This window comes from Typopeltis vanoorti, chromosome 13 (assembly GCF_054136105.1).
Source record: "Typopeltis vanoorti isolate ZY-2024b chromosome 13, IOZ_Tvanoo_1.0, whole genome shotgun sequence".
Classification (NCBI taxonomy): domain Eukaryota; kingdom Metazoa; phylum Arthropoda; class Arachnida; order Uropygi; family Thelyphonidae; genus Typopeltis; species Typopeltis vanoorti.
Genome location: NC_143561.1, coordinates 92,321,711 through 92,345,734, shown reverse-complemented (window position 1 = coordinate 92,345,734; position 24,024 = coordinate 92,321,711). Strand labels below are relative to the sequence as shown.

At 34.9% G+C, this 24,024-nt stretch overlaps 1 protein-coding gene across 3 annotated transcripts in view; it reads left to right on the top strand.

Annotated features, from left to right (window-relative positions):
• The window catches only part of LOC150100368 (tRNA endonuclease ANKZF1-like), a 197,498-nt gene extending 174,023 nt beyond the window's left edge, over positions 1-23,475 (top strand). For 2 of the 3 annotated variants that reach the window (XM_090402734.1, XM_090402733.1), the window contains 3 exons: positions 3,356-3,451; positions 12,959-13,029; positions 22,944-23,475. In XM_090402734.1, the coding sequence (XP_090258860.1) occupies positions 3,356-3,451; positions 12,959-13,029; positions 22,944-23,058 (282 nt within the window). In that variant the 3' untranslated portion in view covers positions 23,059-23,475. Of the gene's footprint in view, positions 1-3,355; positions 3,452-12,958; positions 13,030-22,943 lie in introns of those variants that run through there. The other variant, XM_090402735.1, reaches the window with a different exon arrangement.
• The last annotated feature ends 549 nt before the right edge of the window (positions 23,476-24,024 follow it).

Here is a 24,024-nt window from a genome sequence, read left to right as displayed (position 1 = left end):
GATGGGAGGGTCTGGGTGTGTCGAATGCCAGGAGAATGATCCCTGCAAGTGTACTGCCAACAGTGAAATTTCGAGGTGGCATTACAGTGTGAGGGTGTTTTTCATGGAATGGACTTAGCCCTCTCATCACACTACACGGAAATCTAAAGGCAGAAGGGTACAAGGACATTTTGATCTGTTGTATACTGTCTACGGTAGAAGGATCAGTTTGGTGATGACTATTGTCTGTATCAGCATGACACTGCTACCTGCCATAAAGCAAGATCTGAGGGAATGGTTTGTGGACAATAACGTTTCAGAAATGGACTGCCCGGCCCAGAGCCCTGACCTGAATCCCATAGAACACCTTTGGATGAATTAGAATGCCAACTTCGCTCTAGACCCCCAACAACCCACATCACAAACTGCTCTTACTATAGCCCTTCAGGAAGAATGAGCTGCCATTCCTCCAGAGACATTCCGACACCTGGTAGAAGGTCTCCCTGGCAGAGTTAGAGCTGTCAGAGAAGCAAAGGGTGGACCCATCCCATATTAATGTCCACTGCTGGAAAGTGTATCACAGGGAAAGTCTGATTACAGTTTCGAGTAGGTGTCCGGATACTTTTGATCAGATGGTATAGTATCCCATTTCTGTCTACCCATTCCTGTATTTTGCTCTTAACCAACTTCTTCAGTACCTTGACCATGACTCTTGAGATGCTGATTGGTTGGTGATTTGCTACCTCAGTCTTGGAGCCTCCTTTATGCAATGGGACTATTTTTCTCTCTTTCCATCTTCTTTGGGACTCTCAGTGGGGTCAAAGGCACTGCCTTTTACCTACAGTACCCTAGTACCGTCTCATAAAACTCGAGCTGGTATACCATCTAATCCCATAGCTGTATTCACATCAAGGTTCTGTAATACCCTATGCATCTCCAGTTCATTAATCTTTATTTCTATACAGTCCTTTGCGTCTCTTGTTACTACAATATCTGCACCTGGATGATATATTCTTGCAAAGTATTCACTTAGTACAACTATTTTATCTCAGTTACCTCTCTACCATTAGCATTCATTAAAATTACTCCACCATACACATTCTTCCTTTTACTTGCTACATACCAAATGAACTCTTTAGGATTACCTTTGACCTATACTGCTAATTTCCTCTTATACTTTGATTTTGCATTTTTTACCATGTTGATCAGCCTTCTGGCCCATGCTTTGTACTGTTCATGTGCCAGCTTGTGACCTTTCACTTTGAATTTCCTACTTAATGATGGTATTCATCTATTTAACTCCACTTGATTTATCCTCCTGACTCTAAGTATGCAATCTGCTATTACTTCTCTCAACTATTCCTTTACCACCTCTCATGCACTATCAACAACCAGGCTTTGCAGTTTCTCATGCATGGCCCTGCTCCAAGCAATCTCCTAAGTTTGTCATACTTAACAGTCCTGTAATTCTACAACTGACACTTCCACATATTTAGCCACCTTCCAGGTCAAGCCTATATGATTGCTCTCAACAGTAGGCAGCAATGTTGTTATCTTGGTTATGGACAATTTCTCTGATGCATTTACTAGATCTAGCACTCTCAAACTTCTAGTATAATCCATCACATGCTGCCTCAGGTAATTATTCCTTAGTAGCTGCATAAATTCCATTTCATTTCTTCCCTGTGTCTTTTCCTCCTTCCAATCTATGTTCTCATAGTTGAAGTCTCCCATAATAATTATCTGCCCTCCACTCAAAATTGAGCCTGTTTGCTGATGAATACTATCCACATCATCCTTCACATACTCTACTGAAATTAGCTTTCAGGAGTGGGATTTGAATCCATGCCCAGAGAATTGGACTGTGACTTGAACACAGTGCCTTAGATCGCTTGACCATTCTTATGTACAGGAAAACCTCACTTAACACGATCAATTAATGTGCTAAATGAATACAATAAGCAATAGGATAATTATGATTTATCCATCAGTTAGTGTAAATTCGAAAGAAAAAAATTACAGTATAAGCTATGTTAGAGGATAAAATCCTCACAGTTAATAAAAATCAATTGCTTAAATTTTTACTTTATGTCTAAACATTTGATTCAGCTACTTTTATATAAAAAAATTAGGTAAAGATGTTTGAATAGTTTTTTCATCTTGTCATGCAATTTGTGATAGGTGCGATTGCTTTATCAAGATTTTGGTGGACTTCAAAGCTTCGTTCCATATTAGGATCAACATCAAACAAAATTTCCTTAGCATGCTTATTATAATTGAAAACTAGCTCAAGTTCTTTTGCAGTTAGCTTCTTAATCGTAATATTCTCTTCTTGTTCACAGTCCTATCTTCTTCATATGCACTCTTCTTCTAGTAGAAGGAGATCATTCTCAATTCTCAATTAATTATTCTGAATGGGAATCGAGCAAATTTCTCTCATCTTCATTATCTAGTTCATTAAATTCAAGTTCTTTTCCAGTTGTGCTGATTTCTTCAATAATGATAGATCTTGGATTTTGCACACGATAAACTTAGGCTTGAGCTTAAAGCCGCCTTCTGCATTGCCTCCTAATAAAAGTATAAGACGATTTTTAGATACTTTGTATCCTGGTTGAGATGCTTCAGTTTTGGCTAGGAAAGTTTTCGTTGGCATACGATTCCAAAAGAGACCAGTTTTGTCGACATTAAATATTTGATGATCGTCATAATTATTCTCCTTTAAATTAAAGCAAAATGAAGGAAAAGTGATTGAGCAAGAGAACAGAGTTTGCACATATGCTTGCAACGAGAGCTTTGAGTTAACTGCCGAGTGTTGCCAGCCACTGCCCGCAGCACTGCCACTGTCCACTGGCTGCTACATTTGCAAGTGCCACTGCTTGCTGCAGATTGCTGACAAAAAATTTCATGTAATGTGAAATTTCGCATGATGTAAAAAATTGCATTAACTGATGAATCACTCACTTAAAGCAGAACGAAGTGCTAGCTGATTATCATGCATGTCGAATTCGCATTAAGCGAGGTTTTCCTGTGCTCTTTACATAATCCAGTACTTAATTGTGCAGTATTAATTACATTTAGCAGTCAGACTTAATCATTAACATTAAAAAACAAAGCATAGAAAACCATAAACTGTGGGATGTACCTTAATAAATTCCAGTGCCAAATAATGTGGGTGTATGTGGTACCTATAACAGTAAATCATTGGTATTTGTGCTGCCGAACTGTATACCCATAAAATGTGTTGTGTGAAAACTTAATTGTACAACTATAATAATAATGATTCACAAGTAAAATTGTTTATTTTGATTAAATGAACAGCGATAATATTTTTGAGAAGTAGTTCAATATTGCTATTAATTGTTTTAATTATTTCCAGATTCCTAGTCCCCTTACAGAAATCATGGAAAAGCAGAGAGCTCTTAAACAGATGGAAAAGAAGAATAAAACAAGAAATAAAGCAAAGATAAATAAGGTAAAGATATATTACTATACTACTTTACTTTTATATATTTTACTATGACTTTCATCAGCCATTCTCAGTCTTTGTGTCCTTTGGCATTTATAATGGTACCAAACAAAATGATCTCCATTCCTTTTATTCCCCATTTTCATGTTCTTTTCTGATTTCATTCACTTGATCCATTTCAAATAATAGAAATAATTCTAACTGGAATGAAGATCTCTATCTGCTATTCCATTAAAAACCTCCCATCACTATTCAAGCCTTTTTCTTGGACTCTGAAAAAAAAAAAAAAAAGGTCCAGCATATCATAAGTGGTTCAAGAACAAAACTCCACACTCAACTTACATTGGAGCCACAATCCCCACAAGAAAAAACCCATCAGTAAACTAAATCCAATTTTGAAATTGCAAATACAGAAAACTCTGCCCCCCATTCAAACAGCAGATGAGTCTTTTAGTAACTCACTCATCATCTAAGCCATCATCACCCACCTTTGGAAAAAAACCAGCCAAACATTTGGAAGAACTTGATTGCTCTTGACATTTCTAGGACATTGGATCATGTCGAGTACAATCTGTTCAACTAACTACCATCTTATGGTCTGAATTTTACCCTTTGCAACTGGGTTGCCTTCTCAGTTAGTCATTCAATATATGTCACGGTAGATCTTCCTTTCTTCAGAGTCTCCAAACCAGCTGGAATACCTCAGGGCTCTGTATGCTGACCTACTGTCGTCCACCTGTATATAAATGACCTCTCACTGACCTCAAATCCTAACATCTTAGTTTTGCTGATGACAGTCCTTCAAATCTTAAAGATCTGTCGTATCCTTACTGCTCTTTAGTGAAATTCAACAATAACCTTGTGAACTTCAATGTTACCAGAATACAGTTCCATCTTATAACTCACAAGAAAGATCTTACTTTACTTTCCCATTTCTTTACTTTTAATAGTCCCATATCTCCAAATATCAGATTTTTATCTTAGGCTGACTTACACCTTTAGTCTTTCCTGGCACAAACATATTTAGCATAGCTTCTTCAGCCTCTAAGAAACTAGGTGTACTTTTTGTGTTCAGGACATTACTTCTCTCTTGTACAACTTTGCAGTCGTACAAGGGAGATTTATACTCTGTATAAATCCCAAATCCACCCAGAAATTAATTACATGCAGAAAATGGCAAACCTTCCAGATCCACATTGCAGATTTTGTCTCACTTCCATCTTCAGTTATGTCTTCTTCCATCTCCATTCTGCAAAACTACATCAGTTTTACCTTACAAAAACTCATCTCACCTTTCCCTTACCTGTTAGGTGCAAAGTCTATCATGACCAAGTAACTTGGTTTCTTAGAAACTTAATTAATAGGCATTTATCCTAAATGTCTTTGATAGGACATTTAATTCTGTTTGCATAGTGTGCTATGTCCTTTGTGTATATTCTCTTGAGACTGGACCTCCTTCATTTGAAAATCCTTGTAAAGATTTTTAGCATCATAGACAGGATTCAAATTCAGGTATTTCCATCTAGAGGGCATTGTGTGTACTGACTGAGCTACAGAGGCTCTAGCAGGAATTCAGCTATCAGGGATCTTCATTTGGTTTTCATCTCACTTTTTCCAATTACGCACTAACTCTTTTCGTCCAAAGAGTAACATTTCTGCATATTTGCATTTGGATATCAGAAAATGTGCAACCTAAAATTCCTTTTTAATATTTTATTAAAAATCTCTTTGCCTCATTCTATCGTATTCATTTTGTTGTCTTCCAAAAATGACTTTCTGAGGTTCTCTCCTTTCTTTAAATGTTAATCTTCCTTTGTCCATCTTTCCTAATAATAAAGTCTTCTTCCTCAGATATTTTAAGTGTGTGTACAATTAACTGTGCTGATTGAGTGAGATGAAATGGTGAAGCATTTGTTTTCACTAATAAATTGTTACACAAATTGCTCTCATGCTTCCTGAATGCCAGACAATCCTATCACTCTCCCTAAATTTGATCTCTTTCTCACCAGTGATTCATCTAACTGTACTGAAGATGTTGTTTATCCTAGAAGTAATTTGGTTTACATTCTAGTGTTGATTTCTTGCATTATCATTTTCCTTGGTTGGATTGCTTTCTGTCTTTGAATTCATAGGATTTGCACTGAATGCATTCCTGAAATAACTCAATAGAAATATTCATTACCCATTCCACTTTAAATTTTTATCTGTTATCTAACTCTTGCTTCTTCAAGAAGGTGCCAAGGCTTTTTAAGAAAAAAATCAAGATACAACAGCTGGCTTTCATTAAAAGTTCAGTCTTCTTCTTCTTTTTTTTTCCGATACGGAAGCTTGAAATAATTGCAAATAAATTATTGACAATTCAAGAACTGATTTTAAAAGTACCAAAAAAATTTCCCCTTTCAAAATCTATTGAAAGGGGAAACTTATTTTTGGTCTTTAAAAATCAAATCCTTTTTAATAGGCCCTATATGCCAACATAATTTGCCACCTTGGTTGGTCAAGTGATTAGCATATGTGCTCTCTGGTCAAATACTGCAGGTTTGAATCCCATTGTGGGGTGAGAGACAAATTTCATCACCCATTATGAAATCACTGCCCTACTTGTTCAAGCCTGAAGTGGGTCAAAAAAAAGTTGTGCTTGGTCTGTAGAGCAGTTTCTGGATTATGTAATAAATAAATAAAAATCAAAAAAACTTAGCTCATCTACTGTACTAATGTACTGTAAGTTTATAAAATTACATAGATGGAAGTAAAAAACTGAATAAATAAATAAATATATAGACCTGTTAAAAATTTATCATGGTTCCTCCAGAAATCCAAGGATTCATTGAAGGAGGATTCTTTTTAGTCACTTATGCTTAAATTCCTATATTTCTCTCTTTGAAAACATTTACTGAAGATGGGCTTACAACTAATGGTATCCCATTCCATATGCTAACCACACTTCACCCTTAGTTAGCTTCTGAGAATGATGCCAAGTTCTGTCCCAACCAACTACAAGCTGCAAAATCTCGGCAGTATCTATACTATATTGATTATCTTACTCACTTGTATGTTTCTCTCATATCCTCTCTCTCTCTCTCTCTCTCTCCTTCAGCTATTCCTAAGATTTGAAAACCACATTCCCTCAATCTATCTTCATATGTGCAATTCTGTAGTCCATTTATTATCTTGGTTATTCACCACTGTATCTTTCCAGCTGCCTCCCTATCTCCTTGGAACCTAAATAACCATATCTAGTCTTCATATGGTCATTTAGGTTCCTTAAAGCTGAAGAATAACTTTTCTTTTTATCTATTTATTTATTTATTTATTTTTAACAAGTTAGCATTATCTTTAATATTGCAGTTATCTGATATATTGTCTTAACAACATAGCAGTGCGCTTCCTAATTGATTACTTCTTGATTACTTCCAGCAAATTCCCATTAACGTAATACTTTGCAGTGTACACAGTCCAAAATACATGTAATAACCATGCTCTTAGAATAATTAAACCTGACATTTGTTAACATTTGCCATAAAAATAGTCTGTTGAAGTCATTCTGTAGATATTCTGTATCAGATATGTACCTTATCACTCACTCCAACTTAGTATGAACAGCAAATAATTGCTTATTACGCTCTAGACCTTCTTGTATATCATTAATATACAAGTTAAACTAATAGCTATCCAACTACAAAACCTTATATACTCCATTGGTCACCACCCTCCTCTTAAACCCAGCACCTCCATATGTCGCTTTATGGTCCTTATCAGTCAGCCACTCTCCCATGTCATTAGTCTTTTATGCATACCACTCCCTTTTTAGTTATACCATCCTTGTATGTAGAATCGAGTCAAATACCTTGAAAAAATCCAGAAATATCAAGGTTTATCTGTTTCCTCTGTCTAGCTTTGCCGTCACTATTATAGAACATGAGCAGATAAGGCTAAGCATTGTAAAAGTTGTAAACCTATGGTATATTACTGTGGGTCACATATTACATGTGATACTTAATTGATCTTTATATTCAAACTTTCCACTAATGTTGGAATATCAAAGTTTGTGTTCTTATGATTCACTCCTTCTTCTGTATAGTAGTGACATTCTAATTGCAGTATATTTTACTCCTTTTTTTATAACAAATTTTGCACTTCATAAATCAAAGCTTCTAGTATCTAAATCCAGTTCTGATCTTCATGCCATTCTTCTAAGAGGGATAAATCTTTCTTCTTTTCTGAGTTTTCACAAGATTGTCTCTGAACAAGATTGGGTTTCTCTTATCCAACTCTGAACAAGACTGGATTTCTCTTTTGCAATACCTTCATTCATTCTTTGCATAAATGTATCACAAGTTTATATCACTTCATCATCCAAGCAAGTTTTTTTTCCCCCTTAGGTTTGTACAGCAGTTAATACTTTTACTTTCATAAATTCATCCAGTTCTTTAACATAGTTCTCAATTTGGGACAGTGCCCATAAGAGCTCCCTGAAAATTGTTGTTTCAGTATAGAAGAAAGCATTCAGTTGATTAATGACTCTTCCCCAGTTACTTCACTCATATAGACATTCAATTACTTCTATATCACTGTTCATCAGAATCGACATATAATTCTCCCACTTTCCTTTAAATTTGTGAAAATGTGTACAGTAGTTACTAAACACATCTTCATGGTTAACTCCAAACTTGCAGAATGGATTTTTCTTCATCATTGTTCATTTCCTTTACTGCTGTTTTTTGGAACTGTCTTTCTCTGGTGTATTTCCCAAAGTGTATAATATGTAAGTCTAGAAATTTAGTAATAGCAAAAAAATAAATAAATAATAAATAAAATAAAAAAAGCCCAAATTTATAGAATTTGGAAGAGACACTATAGCAGCTTTGCACATAGCAGGCAACAAAAATCCAGAACAACATTGATTGTGTATCTCAGTACAGAGCCACACTGGTGACATTCAGTTATTTTTGTGACTTAGGTGCCAAGTGAATGTAATGGCACCTAGAAGAGGAATCAAGGCATCATCTTACATGATGTCTAGAAATCATTAATTGGTATTGAAGTACATTTGATCCAATTCAAGCAGCCACTTTCCACTCTGATTTTTTTTTTTTTTTTTTTTTTTTTGGCCAAACTTTTTTTCATTTGTATAGTTTTAATGGTGTTTAAAATCTTAACATGTTTTTGACAATACTGATGTAAAGAATAGAAAAATATGTTCATCAAAATCGGTATTCATAATTCTTCTTTCTCCTTCTTCTGTTGTTTAAATTTGTTAATAATGTGCGCAGCAGTTACACCCATTTTTTAAAGAAGGTTATTGATATAATAATGAGAAAAAAATAGTGGTTATTTATATAAGTGATTGCTATCTGGGAGTATCTCATTATCCATGAAGAAAATTATTAATAATTTTCTTCATGGATAATGTGCAAACATTATTTTGCATTATATAATGTAAACTCCCCCCCCCTTTCTCTCTCTCTCACACACACACACACAGTATATATATATATATATATATATATATATACACACACACACACACACACACACACACACACACACACACACCTGCTAATAATTATCCAGACACCCCTGTTATTTTAAGTTATGAAACATTCTAGGTTTGTTTAAAAACATAAAACTATATATAGTGTACAGATAGTAGGAAGCAGTATTTTATTATAGCAATGAATACAGGTTGTATGGCAATGCAACCCAGGACAGCCACAGAAAATGACTGACAGCGACGGGATAATGTTAAAATGGGTGGCACACAAAAACTGTGTACAATCGGCACAGACCATCCGTGATGAGTTCCAGAGCACCAGTAACACCATGGTGAACACTAATAATGTACGAAAAGAACTCCATTTACTGGGTTTGCACAGAAGAGCAGCAACACACACGAGCTGAACATCACAACAAACAAGGCAGCTTGTCTGGCATGTTTGTTGTGATGCAAGGAGCGTGTGAACTAAACAATTGACCAGCGGAAAACAATACTCTGGAATGATGAATCAAGGTTCGCCTGTTTTCAGCCTGATGGCAGGTGTGGGTGTTGAGGCAGCCTGGTTTGGCTTTTTACCACAGTGTGTTGTATCCACAGTAAAGTTTGGTGGTGGAGGAGTAATGGTGTGGGAGTGCATTCAGCTTGTTTGTAGTGGGAGCACTGGTTGTTGTCAATGGTTCCATGAAGGTAGCTTAGTACCTTGCGTAGGCAGCACCTGGATAATCAGGTGCTGCCTATGCTGTGGAGTTTTTATGGAATGGACCCGTGTTACCATCAAGACGACAATGCCCCCATACCACAAAGCTGCAGCTATTATGGAATGGTATGAAGAGATGCGTATTAAACTACTGACCTGGCCTGTGTAGAGTCCTGATCTCAACCCCCATTGAACACCTTTGAAGTGAATTGGAGCAGTGATTGAGGTCCAGAGCAGCACATCCTCGATCTGTCGCTGAACTCAGTGCTGCGTTGATGGAGAAATGGAGACAAATTCCACCTGATCTCTACTGCACATTGGTGGAAAGCCTCCCTCAAAGGGTGCAGGAGGTGAATAAAGCCAAAAGTGGACATGCCTGATGTTAGGATTCACCTGCTGGTATCAATTATAAATTGCTAAAGTATCCAAACAATTATTGATAGATTGTGTATATGCGCACACACACAATATACGTGTGTGTGTGTGTGTGTGTGTGTGTGTGTGTGTGTGTGTGTGTGTGTGTGTGTGTGTGTGTGTGTGTATGCACACAGTATACATATGTATCTACAGTTGACCCTTGAACAATGCAGGGGTTAGGGTCACCGACCCCCACATTGTTCAAAAATCAGCATAGAACTTTTTGACTCTCGCAAAACTTTACTAATAGCCTACTTTTGACTGTAAGCCTTAATGATAACATAAACAGTCAAATAACACATATTTTGTATGTTATATGCATTATATATTGTATTCTTACAATGAAGTAAGCTAGAGAAAACAAAATGTTATTAAATCATGATGAAACATTTACAGTATTCCTGTATTTATTAATACCTTAAGTTTATGTCGTCTGTTTACAAGATGAATCATCTGTCTGTCAAAATCTACATCAATGTTAAGTCTAATCTTTAAAGATACCTGTGGCATAACTATAAATAATAAATTACACGATAACCACAGTAATTAACTTTAATGAAATAAAGGTACAAATATTTCATACTGAAATTAACAGTACATCATCAGTGTAGACAATAAGCAGTTCAAAGAAATGGAATACAAAGTACATAACAGTCGGTGGTTAATGGTTACAACCCTAATCAAATCCAGCAGATAATTGACTCCTATGTTCCAACACCTCAGGATTCTTCAGCAGACCACAGGGTTCCAATCCTTTATATTTCTGGCATCTCAGAACAAAGTATCATCTCATTCTGATGGTGAAATGTTAAATATGCTATTAATTGCCAATGATGTGGTATTAATATCTTACCTCCCCTGAACTATTAGAATCAATGCTGAATGACATAAGCTAAAAATGCCAAAAAATTGGATTGGAAATACATCCAGACAAAACAAGATGGATGAAAAACGAATACTGTAAAGATTACACAATCACTCTAGAAAGAATCCCACAGCATCAAAAAAGTTGAAGATTACATCTACCTCGGACTGCTTGGATAGCCTTCAACAAAATAAGATCAACAATCACCAACCAAAACATAGAAATAAAAGCCCACCTTTTCAATAGTTACATCCTACCAGCATTAACTTATGGCAGTGAAACATGGAACACAACTTTAAAAGAAGAACAAAGCTTAATAACAACTCAATGTGCAATATAAATAAAATAGACCATGTATGACACAAAAATCAGGAAGAAGTCTGGACTCAAAGATGTAATAAAAGCAATCTACAACAGCAAAAGTAGATTGGCAGGACGCCTCGCCAGAATGAGAGACAACAGATGGGTAGTCAAAGTAATAAATTGGTATCCGAGAGATACCAAAAGGAAACCTGGAAGACCAGCCTTAAGGTGGGAAGACCCAATGATTAAGAAAGTTGGAAGAAAATGGAAAAGAAAGGCCCAAGACATTAACAGCTGGACTCTTTACGACCTTCAGTCATGGAGGGATCCTGACTGAAATCACAGGTCCATCAAGGTAATCATCTCATTCTCACATATTTTCCTATCAACAAAATTTCTCACCTGTTGCCATCTACAAAAGACAAACTGGCACCTCTGTCATTAGCTGGCATTTACCAGATAGTATGCAAATGTAATTTAATACTTTGGATAAACAGGCCATTCTTTGGAAAAAAAGGAATGAATGAACACCAATATTATATCGAATACATGAAACCTCAAAAGTCTGGTCTGGCACAACATAATATTGATACTAAGCACAATGTCCAGTTTGATAAAGCTCATCTTCTCTATAGGTGCAAGTTTAAATACGAATGCCTTTTCAAAGAAAGTTGCGAAGCCCTTTTACATAGGGAAATCTGAATTGAAATGATTGTCTCTCTCCCAAAAGTTTGGGAGATTCTTATCTTATGTAACCATTAAAAAAAAGTTTTTAAGAATTATTTAATAATATTTTATTAATATTAATTTCTAGCACATGACAACAGTTTTTAATTGGTAATCCACCGACTGTTATGTACTTCATATTCCATTCCTTTGAACTGCTTGTTCTACACTGATGATGTACTGTTAATTTCAGTACAAAATATTTGTACCTTTATTTCATTAAAGTTAATTTCTGTGGTTATCATTTATTATCTACATCAATATTGTCTTATACAATACAAAACACTGCAGATGGTATTTGTATTGTTAACAGTAGATCAAAAACGAAAAGATAATGTGAAAAAGAAATTCATAATTATTTACAGGTTTAACAATTCATGCATTGATAACAAAGAAGCAGCAATATGATTGCTTCATGGTTGCCTGGCCTAGCCGATACACTAATGAATGAATCCTCATAAAAATTTTTTGGCATATAGTATTACAGTCATATTCATAACACAGTTATTACAGTATGTACTACAGTTAATTTTATGCAGTTATAATTTAATACTGCATCTTTATGTTTGTTTACATTTATTTTGACTGTGAATGATGCCATGTATGGTCTGTAAGTGTTTGTGTGGGTGATTTTTGATAAATTTTAACTTTTTATAATAGTTTTCTTTTTTGTATACTTTATGGTAGTAAATGATAAAATAGACTAGTATCTACGTATATTTTATACACTCACGACATATCTAACTTTTTCTTAATTTTTTCAATATTTATATGCTACGCTGTTCATCTGCAATTTTTTCAAATTGTCACAAATCTCAAAAAAAATTTTCAAATATATTCAAAAAAATCCGTGTATGAGTGGACCTGCATGGTTCTTTGGGGGTCAACTGTATATTGTAAATTGTTCATATGTGGGATCCTCAAAAAATCTTGCTCACAATAGGTTTTTATGTCTTTAGAAATTGTTTCATATTGTCTAATTAAAATTATATAACTATTTACATGTAGCAAGGATATGCATCAGAATCTGTGTGTAAAGAGAAAATGTCTACCAGTACTGGATCTTCTCAGATCACAATGTAAGTATGCATTTATTATTAATTCTAAAAACTTTACAAAAAAAGTGTGGGGGGGGAGCTTACTTTCTATTTGTATGTTTTATTAACCGAGTGAGTTAATGGAACAATTATTATTAATAAATTATTTTAAATAAATGCATTTTTTGTATTAAAACTATTACATGAAACTTTTAGCAATTGGTTCATATTTTTAATTAAAAGTATATAAAACTTTCCGTTTATCAAGGATGTGCATCAGAAATTAAAATTTTTCAAAATTAAGGTAACACCTGTTTATTTATCGTTACTTTTTTTGAGTATCATGATATCCAGTGCTTGAAGTGAATGGGGGTAGGGGAGGTTGACAAAAAAAAGTTAATGATAAAGTGTAGTATGCTAAAAGATAGTGGAGTGGTTTAACTAGTTTCCGTTTCATTCTCTCTTACCAGCTGCATATTTATTATTCTTGGTGAACACCTGTATTTTACTTACATTGCTACATTCAACTGATTTTTTAAAAAACTGGTATCCCTATTCTTTAGTTTCCTCTAAATCTATGAAAATGTCACTCACAACTTGTTAATGTCCATATAAAGTCCAACTTAGAAACTGCCATTTAAACAGGGTTTTTTTTCTTATTCTTCTTCCTTCATTTTGTCAGTATTCTTTGAAAAAAATCTCTTTCTCTCTCTCAAAGATTGCAAAAGAGTAAAAGAAATCAACATAGTGTTTTCAAGAAGGTTCAGCACCAAGAAATGATAATAAAGATCATTATCATAAAATTTATTTATTTTTAAATAAATAAATTTTATGATAAATATATAATAAATAAATAATATTTATGATAAATATTTATTTAAATAAATAAATAAATCAGTTGTAGATTGCAAGAGAGAGAGGAGGGGAATCATAAAAAGAAATTTATATTGGATATAAGTTCAATAAAAAGTAAAGTTTGTGTTAGAACATTTGTTGTTCTCAGCTCCATGACTAATGAATGTTAATATTAGTAATTGGATTTTATTTGTGCTGGCTGATCTTTCACAGAGAAATGAAGATACACATCATAAGAAATGGGGTAAACAAAAGAATTACAAAAATACCATGTTGACATAATTAGCATCACTGTGACCAAAAAGACAAAAACAAATAAGATCTTCCTGATAATAAGATAATTCACTCAGGTAAATGATCCTGTAGAAGTATAGGAATTTTTTTAATCATTTAGAGAGGTCAGCTAATACAGTAGTATCTCGGTAATCCGAACCTCTTTAGTCCGAACCCTCCAGTAGTCTGAACTGCGGTTTGAAAGAAAAAAGTTTTATTTATTACGTATTATTATGTGTATTATTATTTTTATTTAATAATTATAATTTTAACTATTATTATTTATTTTATTATTATTATAGTATAGTATTTTTTTCATACTGTCGATTGCAAGGTTATACTGGAGGCCTATTTTGATTTATTGTGTGTTCGTGTTTGCTTTTTTTATACTGTACAGTACGTACTGTATTGTTGGCATGAATCACAAATATACACAAAAAGAGGAAATTCAAAACATGCATAATTTGGTTAAAAATATAAATCCAGATGTTGAAATTTCACAAACAGATATTATGGAATGGATTAAGGTAGAAACAAAAGCGAATTCGAAATCAAATCAGATGCTGAAATTATAAATATGATGCTACAGAATGAATTAGAAGACGATGATGACGATAAAGAACTCGAAGAAAAAAAAGTAAAACATGAAGAGGTAGTTGACAGTTTTAATGTGTATAGAATGGGCTAAGCAGAATGATACGCCATTTCCACAAAATTTTGTTGCTAATGCAACGCCGAGAAGAAGCAAAAGAAAATCAGCGACTTTTTTTACAAAGAAAGAAAACGTTTTTTATGTTATTTTGTGAAACTTTTTTTTTGTTTTATGTACAAGAAAGTGATATTTTTTATGCAAATTAAGTTATGTACTGAACTATGCAATTTTATTAAATCAGAATCCTCAACAATACAGGTACATACAAATTAAATTTTTTTACTAAAATAAACTTGTGTACTGTATTATTTTTTGTTTCACATTACAGTGCAGTAGCTTTTTTCTATCAGTTAATTTATTTACAGAATTAAATTCATGTACCATTAGAATCTGATTATTTTTGTCTTAAACGCTAGTTATTGTTGTCTCTGGAGGAAAAATTCGCTAATCCGAACGAGCACGGTTTTTATAGTTCAGATTAGCGAGATACCACTGTATAAAGGAAAAGTTGGTTCTTGTTTTAAACCTAAATAGAGTAGGAAATAAATCTCAGGCATATAAATATAATTTTGGGAGAATTTTAAAAGAGGGGAAAACTAATCATAATAGTAAGTACCAGTTGGATTCCTGCTCATGACATGACTAGACATTTCTAATACTATGATACAATATAAAAATTGCTCGAGTTCACATGGAGGTGGGAGAGAGAGAGAGAGAGAGAATATAAGAAATAAGTTACTGACTGGGTTATTGTTTGATAGTAATGGTCACCTAGTCTTGAGCAGAACAAATATAGATATCTCATTGAAAGGGAAAATTTGTACTAAAGTTTTGAAAGAATCAAAGGTGAACAACTCTAAAATATGAACTGCAGACTCAAATACACTATTATTGGCAAAAAAATGAAAGTAAAGAAGATCCAAATACCTTAGTGGCAGGTGAGAGAATCTAACAAAAATGATTCTCTGACTTTGCAAGAGAATCATGTGGTTACCTTATCTGCACAGATAGAAAAAGAATAACCTCTTAGACATGGGAAATTAAAGAAGAAATCATAGAAAATTCCTGTTAAATTAGCATATGGTCTTATGGAAATAGAGAATAATGTAAGAAAGCTTAATTATGTGTAAAGTAGTTAAACAAAAAACATGAGCAGTTTACATTTGAATCTAACTATAGCAAATACTGTTATAACAAACTCACTCACTATAACAAACTACTGAAAAATCCTGAACAAAAGCTTGCAATACTATGCTTTCTGTCTACTATACATACAGATTTGCTATAGTAAAAGTTGGCTGTACTAAGAAAGCTTAGTAATGGAGAAAAGTGTACCACAGAAAGCATCAAAGATAATAAAGATGATATAAAAACTTAATATAAGGATATTCCAATTTTTTTAGAGGTTTTTTAATCAATTCCACATGCACAAGTGGTAAAAAACTACAGCATATTGATAATGTATAGACAATAATACCAGTAAGAATTTAGGAACATGTGATTGTTGCAGTTACTCTGCAACAACTCTCACATCCAAAATCTTTAAATCGTTAGTACCCACAAACTCAGCTAATGATGACGACAAAGGGTAGATAATAACTACTTTCTGATTTCCAGAACTAAATGACTTCTGTTAATGGTGTTGGATGATTTGCCCAAATCATTCCTCAAACACAGCACAGAATGATATCTGTATCAAAGTCATATGAGGAAAGACAGGCATCCAGAAATGAAATGTGTGAAGAATGAGTTAAGAAGCGTGAAAGAAGAGATTAGGAGACTGGAAACAGCGAATACAAAGTGAATGTTAAAGTGAGAGAGAGAGTGTTATGGGAATGATAGAAGGGAAGAAAACAGAAAAACCAATGGAAGAGAGAAATGAGAGGAAGGTGAGACAGTGCAGCAAACAGATGGCAGGTAAGTGAGAGAGAGAAAGAGTGAGGAATGCAGGAGAAAAAGGAAGGAACAGAGTGTAAGAGATGTGATGTATGGAGATTCAGTGATTTGTGGTGTGCAAGATAAAATGCCAGAGGAGGTTTGCCTGGAGGAATGATGGACAGTGACTATGGCAATTAAGTGCAGTGAAAGAGTGGATGAGGTGATAATGATGGTAGGTGCAAATGACTTAAGAGGTCATGTTAATTGGGTAGCAAGAGATCTGAAGTTCATGCTTGATATTGTACAGAAGAAGACAGAGAGGGAAGATAGTGAGTTTGTTGCTTGGGTATAATAATGCAGAGCTGAGAAGAAGAGTGTCAGTAATGAATAATATAATAGCCAGAATGTATAAAAAGAGAGGCTTAGATTATGTGGAAGCTTAGAGGGCATTTGAGGACAGAAAGGAACTGTCCTGAAGACACTGCATGCATTTGAATGAGGATAGATGTAGGCATCTAGAGAGAATGCTGCTCTCCAAACAAGTCAGAGTGTCATTGCAGGGGAAACTAGAATTATTAGGGTGGATGGTAGCAGTGGTGGTCTCTTGTGGGAATAGTTACTTGGGAGAAGGGGGGAATACATCGTATAATGCAGAATCCAGTGGACTCTTGAGGGATTAATGATGGGTATAGGGACAGTGACAATGTGTTGATGATTCTTTATATTAATGCCAGGAGTATCTGGAATAAAGGGGATGTATTGGTGGTGCTGATAGCCCCAGTCTGTCCAGAGATTATTGGAATCATTGAGACATGGTTGATGGAAGATGATATACTGACAGAAATAGAAGTAGGAGGATACAGCATTTTTTGTCAGGATAGAAAGGGCAAATGCAGCAGTGAAGTACTACTTATGATAAGTGGTGAGTTGTGTCCTCTCAGAAGGAGAGCATGTGGTGTGAGATGGAGGTGGGAAGGACAGGATATTTAGTGGGGTGTTGCTATAAACCACTGAACATAGAGAGTGTAGAGTAAGAGATGTTTAGGCAGCTGAGCACAAAAAGAACGATCATTATGGGAGATTTTAACTACAAAAGTATAAATTGGTTGGAGGAAACTGCATGTAGTAAGGGAATGGAATTTCTGGAATTCTTGAATCCAGCATCAGAAGATCTCATTATAACCGAAATGGCATCTCTGACCCTTTTGGAGAGAGAGAGAGTGATCATGTGGTTTTGACTTGGAAGATGGATAGACATACAGGAGTACCAAAGAGAAAAAAATGTATGTGGAATTATAAGGCAGGTGATTAATAATTATCTTAGAAATTAGCTTACGTCCCTTCCAACTCCTCCATCCATCATTTTCATGGATGGAGGAATTGGAATGGTGAGATATCATCAGTGCTTGGGAACTGGTGAGAAATATTTATTTTTACTGCAAATGGCACATACCTCAAGTAAAAAAGAGAACATAGTTTGGTATAAAGTGGATGACAAAAAATATCAAATGAGAACTGCAGATGAAAAAGAGGTTATGGAAGAGACTTAATTAAGGTGAGAGGTGGAGAGTAGATGCATGAAGAATATAACTCAGACCAGGAGAGTGACTAGTATTGTAAGGAAGGATAAACTGGAATATGAAAAGAGATTGGCCATGGGATCCAAAGAAAATCCCAAGAATTTCTTTCATTATGTGGCCAGTAGGAGAAGAATGACATTGTTGAATAAAAATAAGAGTAGAGTGATTGATGCAGAGGACATAGTGGAGTTGTTCAATGATTATTGAATTATTTCATCCTGGAGAAGTAGGTTTTAATACTAGAGGGATGGGGCAGGGTCGAGGTTTAGAAATGCAAGAAGAGAGTGTGTTTCAAATATTCAGTATTCTAAATGTCAATAAAGCAATGGGACTGGATGGGATTTCACCACAGGTTTTGAGAGAATGTGCTAAAGAACAGATAGTTCTGTTGACCTGGCTTTTCAATGAAAGTCTGTCTATGGGAAAGGTGGCCAGTGAGTTGAAGCAGGATAAGATAGTGCCATTGCATAAGGGTGGTAGTAGAATAGAAGTGTCAAACTATTGACCAATTTGTATTTCATCAGTAGTTGTTAGATTTTGAACAAATTAGTGAGGGATCATTTATAGGATTAGGAAGATAAGGGTAATGTTATCTCTGAGAGTCAGCATGGATTTGCTAAGGGGAATGCTTGTTTTATTAATCTGATTGCCATTTTTACAAAGGCATTTGACAGGGTGCCACATGATAAGCTGATATTTAAGTTACACCACTGGTTTAGATGTCAGATTAGTGAAACTGGATTGGGGTTTGGCTGTCTTATAGATATCAGAGAGTTGTGTATGAGGGAGCAGTATCAAGGAAGCAGAAGGTTTCATATGGGATCCCACAGAACTCAATTCTGGGACCTGTGTTGTTTAACCTTTATTTCAGTGACATTGTCAAAGGATTGCAGGGGAATATTCATTTGTTGTGTAGATGATGTGAATCTGGGAAGTGTTATTAGTGATAGGCAGATGTGATAGTCCTTCAAGTTGATTTGAAGCTAAATGTAAAGTCTTGAAGTCAGAGTACATCAATGGGAGGCTGCATACCCTGTTGAAGGAACTATAGCAGAGGAAGTTGGGGTGGCAAGGGATCTCAGGATGATGACTGATAGAAAGCTGAAATTCAGGGAACATATTGGTGGAAGGTAAACAAGAGGATTTCTGCAATACTGAAAAGGATGCTGACCTGCAAAGATAAGTGTTGTCGTTCAATTGTATAAAGTTCTGATCAGACTACACCTGGACTATTGTGCCCAGAATTGGTCCCCAGGATTTGAATGGAATAATTAACCTTGGGGTAGAGTGCAAAGACAGATAACAAAAATGATATGAGGACTATGCAGTGTTAGTTATGAGGACAAACTGAGGGAATGTGGACTGCAAAGTTTGACAGATAGAAGACAGAATGAGGTGATTCTGTCTTCTATATAATTGAGATATTTAAGCTGTTGAGAGGCAGTTACCAGTTTGACACTGGGGAGCTCCTCTTTCATTTGGTAGAATGGGGGAAAGCAGTGAGGACAAGGGGACCATCCCTGGAAGTTATGAAAGGAAGTTGTGAGCAAGAGGATAAAGAGTGATTTCTTTCCATGGAGGGCAGTTGAACCGTGTGGAATGCATTGTCTGATAGGGAAGTGAGAGTATAAATGGTGAATGAGTTCAGGGAGTAGTATGATAGATTTATGTTTTCTATGGTGGGCTTCAGATGATGAGTCTTGACTTCATGGAGGTTCTGACTAATAATAATATGTAGAAATAAAATTAAAAATATTGCTTTCATTAATCATTAAATTGATTATAAATAAAATAAAACATCATTGGTGATATATATATATATATATATATTTTTTTTTACAATGTCTGAAGAAAAATTGAATATTTTCAGAGTTTTGGATCATTATAGGTAATTTTGTATGTTGATTTTTTTTGCTTTATTTTCCTGTTTTGTGATCGGCATTTTTACCCATGATTTGTAAATCCTTCTGCACATACTTTTCCTATATTTTCAGTTCTCTCCAATGTATATTGACTTACAAACTTGCTAGGAACTTTCAATATGCTTTTGCCATTCTCTTTAAATTCTTGAGTCCACTATAATGTTTGGATATAATTCCACCATGTCTTCCTGGATGAATTGGTGTTTTCTTGGTGTATTCTTCCATTCACTGTCCAAGGTTTAGTTCTTGTTTTCAAGACAAGTTAGATGGAACATCATGGTGATCCTTCTACCAGTGTTTATGAGAACAAGAAGAAAGATATTGGAATCCGCAGAAATCATGCTCAGTGCTGTCTTTTTAATTAAATCTTAGTTATAACATATTAAACTATTAATAAGCTGTAATGAACTACTGCATAAGGATATACCAAAGCTTAAAAATGTCAGCATGCAGAGATTAGTTTTGAACAACTATAATTCTTTCTTTTTGTAATCATGGTTGCTATATGTGTGTTCACACAAGTAATTTTTGGAAAACTTTTCTTCCTCGTATTTTAATGTCAGATGACATCCTCTGGTAAGTGGATAAAACTAGTTAGTGCTAATTATGTGTAGCTAATTATAAATTGAATGAATATCTACATTAATCAGCCAAATCATTAAAATCGCACATATACACGTGTGAGATGTGCATGTGAATACACTTACGTACATACATACATCTTCACGGCCCACCTTTCCTAATTGGGTTGTGGGGGCAGCAGCTGCAAGAGGAACTTTCAATGGTCACGATCCTCCGCCACCAAGCTCAAGTGTTCTGATGGGACTCCTAAACGTGTCCACCCAAGGTTTTGGATGTAATCTATCCAGCGAGTCCTTGGCCTCCCACCCTCTGGCTTGGCAAAGAGGGCCTGCTGGGAGAGCCTTTCTTGTGGCATTCTGACCAGGTGCCCATACCAACATAACTGTGATCTCTCAACACGGAGAAGTAATGATTGAGTATTGAGGGTTTCCCGAATTGCAGAGCTACCGACTCTGTCTTGTCAGCCTCGCAACCCTTGGAAGGAACTTCATTTCAGCTGCTTGGATTCATGTCCACATTCTTTCAGTCATTACCCAACTCTCATGACCATAGGTGAGGATGGGGGACATAGACTGTATTGAAAACAGCCAGCTTTGCCTTCTTGCTTAACTCCCGCTTCAATACTGCCGAATGGCCAAGCTCCCGCAATATTGCACTTGCTGAGCCAATCCGAGTATCTAGTTTTACGTCCCACTTTCCATCACTCGTGAATATGGACCCAAGGTATTTAAACTTCTCCACCTGCCTCAGTGGGATGCCAACCACATGTAGAGTGCACTGGGATGGTTGTCTTGAGACCACAAATGTTTCACTTTTGGCCACACTGATCTTCATTCCATCTTCTGCACAAACAGCTACAAACCTATCCAGGTTTGGCTGTGCCTATCGATCCAGTCCATAAATATTATGAAAAGGAGGGGGGGTGACAGAACACACCCTTGGTGGAGGCCAACGGAGACTGTGAAAAGTTCAGACTTTGTGCTGTTTACCCTGACACTATTTTGACATCATGTGAATACACATTATGTCAAAATTTTGCAGGATGATTTGGATAGATTGACAAACTAGCTAAGGAGATTGGATATCAGTTCAATATGGCAAAGTGTTAGGTTATGCATTCTGGGGTGAAAAGATTATCAGCAGTATACCACATCGGTGGAACCGTACTCCAGAAAATTGATGAAGTGAAGCCAGAGACATGGGAGTGTTAGTGGATAGGGAGTTAAAGTTTAGGGGGAACATAGCAAAAGTGGCTAAATCAGCTCATCAGATCACTTGGTTACTGAAGAATACTTTGATGAGCAGAGGCCACTAGGTTATTGATACTCTTTATCTAACCTTGATTAAACCCCATCTTGACTGTTATGCACAGATCTGGGTGCTAGGGTTTCTTGGTGATGGGGGAGGAGATGGAGAGGATCCAGAAGCCAGTGAGCAAGATGGTAGCTTGTCTATGGAATGAACCTTATGAGAACAGGTTGAAAATTTGTGGGTTATAGAAACTGGTTGCTAAGTGGAAAAGGAGTGATATGATTGAGACATTCAAATTACTGAGGGTTTTTACAAGATTAATACAGAGGAAATTTTTCAGAACAGGTGTGTTGGTGGGAGAACTAGTGGCCATCCATGGAAACTGAGTAAGAGTGTAGTTAGCAAGGGTGTTAGAACTAGGTTTTTTACTTGGAGAGTGGTGAATGAGTGGAATAAGCTGCCATAATCTGTTGTGGGCGCCATGACTGTGAATGAGTTCAAAGCAAAGTATGATAGATACTGTGCAAATGCTGAATAGTTCTTGGCATGATGTTTAGAACCTCTCTTGATGAGTCTGAGGACTCCTTGGAGTTGCCCGTAATAATAGTAATATATATGTATGAATGTATATCTCAAAATATCCACAAATTATTTACAGTTATCATTGGAAACATTTAACTTGTTCTTTTTTGCATTTGTGTTATTGTAATAATATGCCTCCAATTGGAGGCATATTATACTCATCATTAGATGTCTTATTCAGCTAGTAACATTCCTTTCATATTGGACCTTGAACTCGTTCATGTGCTAGCAATGCTTTCCACTTCCAAAAAATAATTATACAAAAAGTCTTGAAGACTTTTTGTATAATTATTTTTTTATATATGCTAAATATGCCTAATATTTCATCTCGGTTTGTTTTCACTTTTACTTCATTCATATATTTTATTTCCTTGTTTTTAGACGGTGCTTTCAGTGCAGGGTAGACATCGTTCAGAAGAAAGCCTTTGAATGCAGTGATAATCATTTTTGTAGTATTAACTGTGTAAAAGAATATCGCATGAAATCAAAGAGCTGACCAGAAACTTATTTTAAATGATTTTATTATAATCATGTTTTTATATAAATGTACTTTTCTTTTGTTTTTAATATGTTTAAGAGTTATATATATATATATATGTTATATATTGTATATCTCTGTCAAGAAAAAGAAATAATCGGCATCTTCCTAGGGAACTGATTCTAAATGTTTATATGTAGTTAATATATATTAACTTACTATTAATTTTTTTATAACTTTGTATTTGTACATGATATTTTACCACTTTTATTGTATTTTAATCTGAATATAATTCTCTTTCAGTAATAGACAAGACATAAATAATTTTTAAATGCTAAATCTTTTTATGTATATATAGCCTGTGGTAAATGCTGCTTGTGTCATGAAATCTCTGGTTTTGCATTCTTTTGTGATATCATAGATATTTTAGAATAAATCTCAAACAAATAAATAAATATATAGTTGTTAATTTAAACATTATCACAAAACATTTACCACAATCTATAATCTTAAACCATTGCTGCAAATGCGTCCTAATATGCCAGCTCATTGATTACAGCAATATTAAGATGTGCCATATATTATACACATGCACACATTTTATAATTATAACAACCTATCAAAAAAAAAAAAAAAAAAAGTAGTCTCCACCTCCATACTATGAATGCTGTTTTACAGGAAATTTATGATAGTAAATGTCTTACTATAAAACATGTTTACTTTTTTCCCTCCAGTATCCTGATATTTTGAAAGCTTGAAAATTATGCTGCAGGTGTCTTATGTGAGTTTTTAATATATAATGATGCCATCCATATTCACAAGAACCGAACCCAGTCAGTTTTTGATATATGTGTACTGTTTCACGTGGAAAGACTTATGTGTTTGTCATACACGTTAATTTATTTTTAACAGTATTAATGAGAATACAGACTGATAAGTAAATAACTATTTATTAACTTATTGCTGATATTTTGTGGTATTATA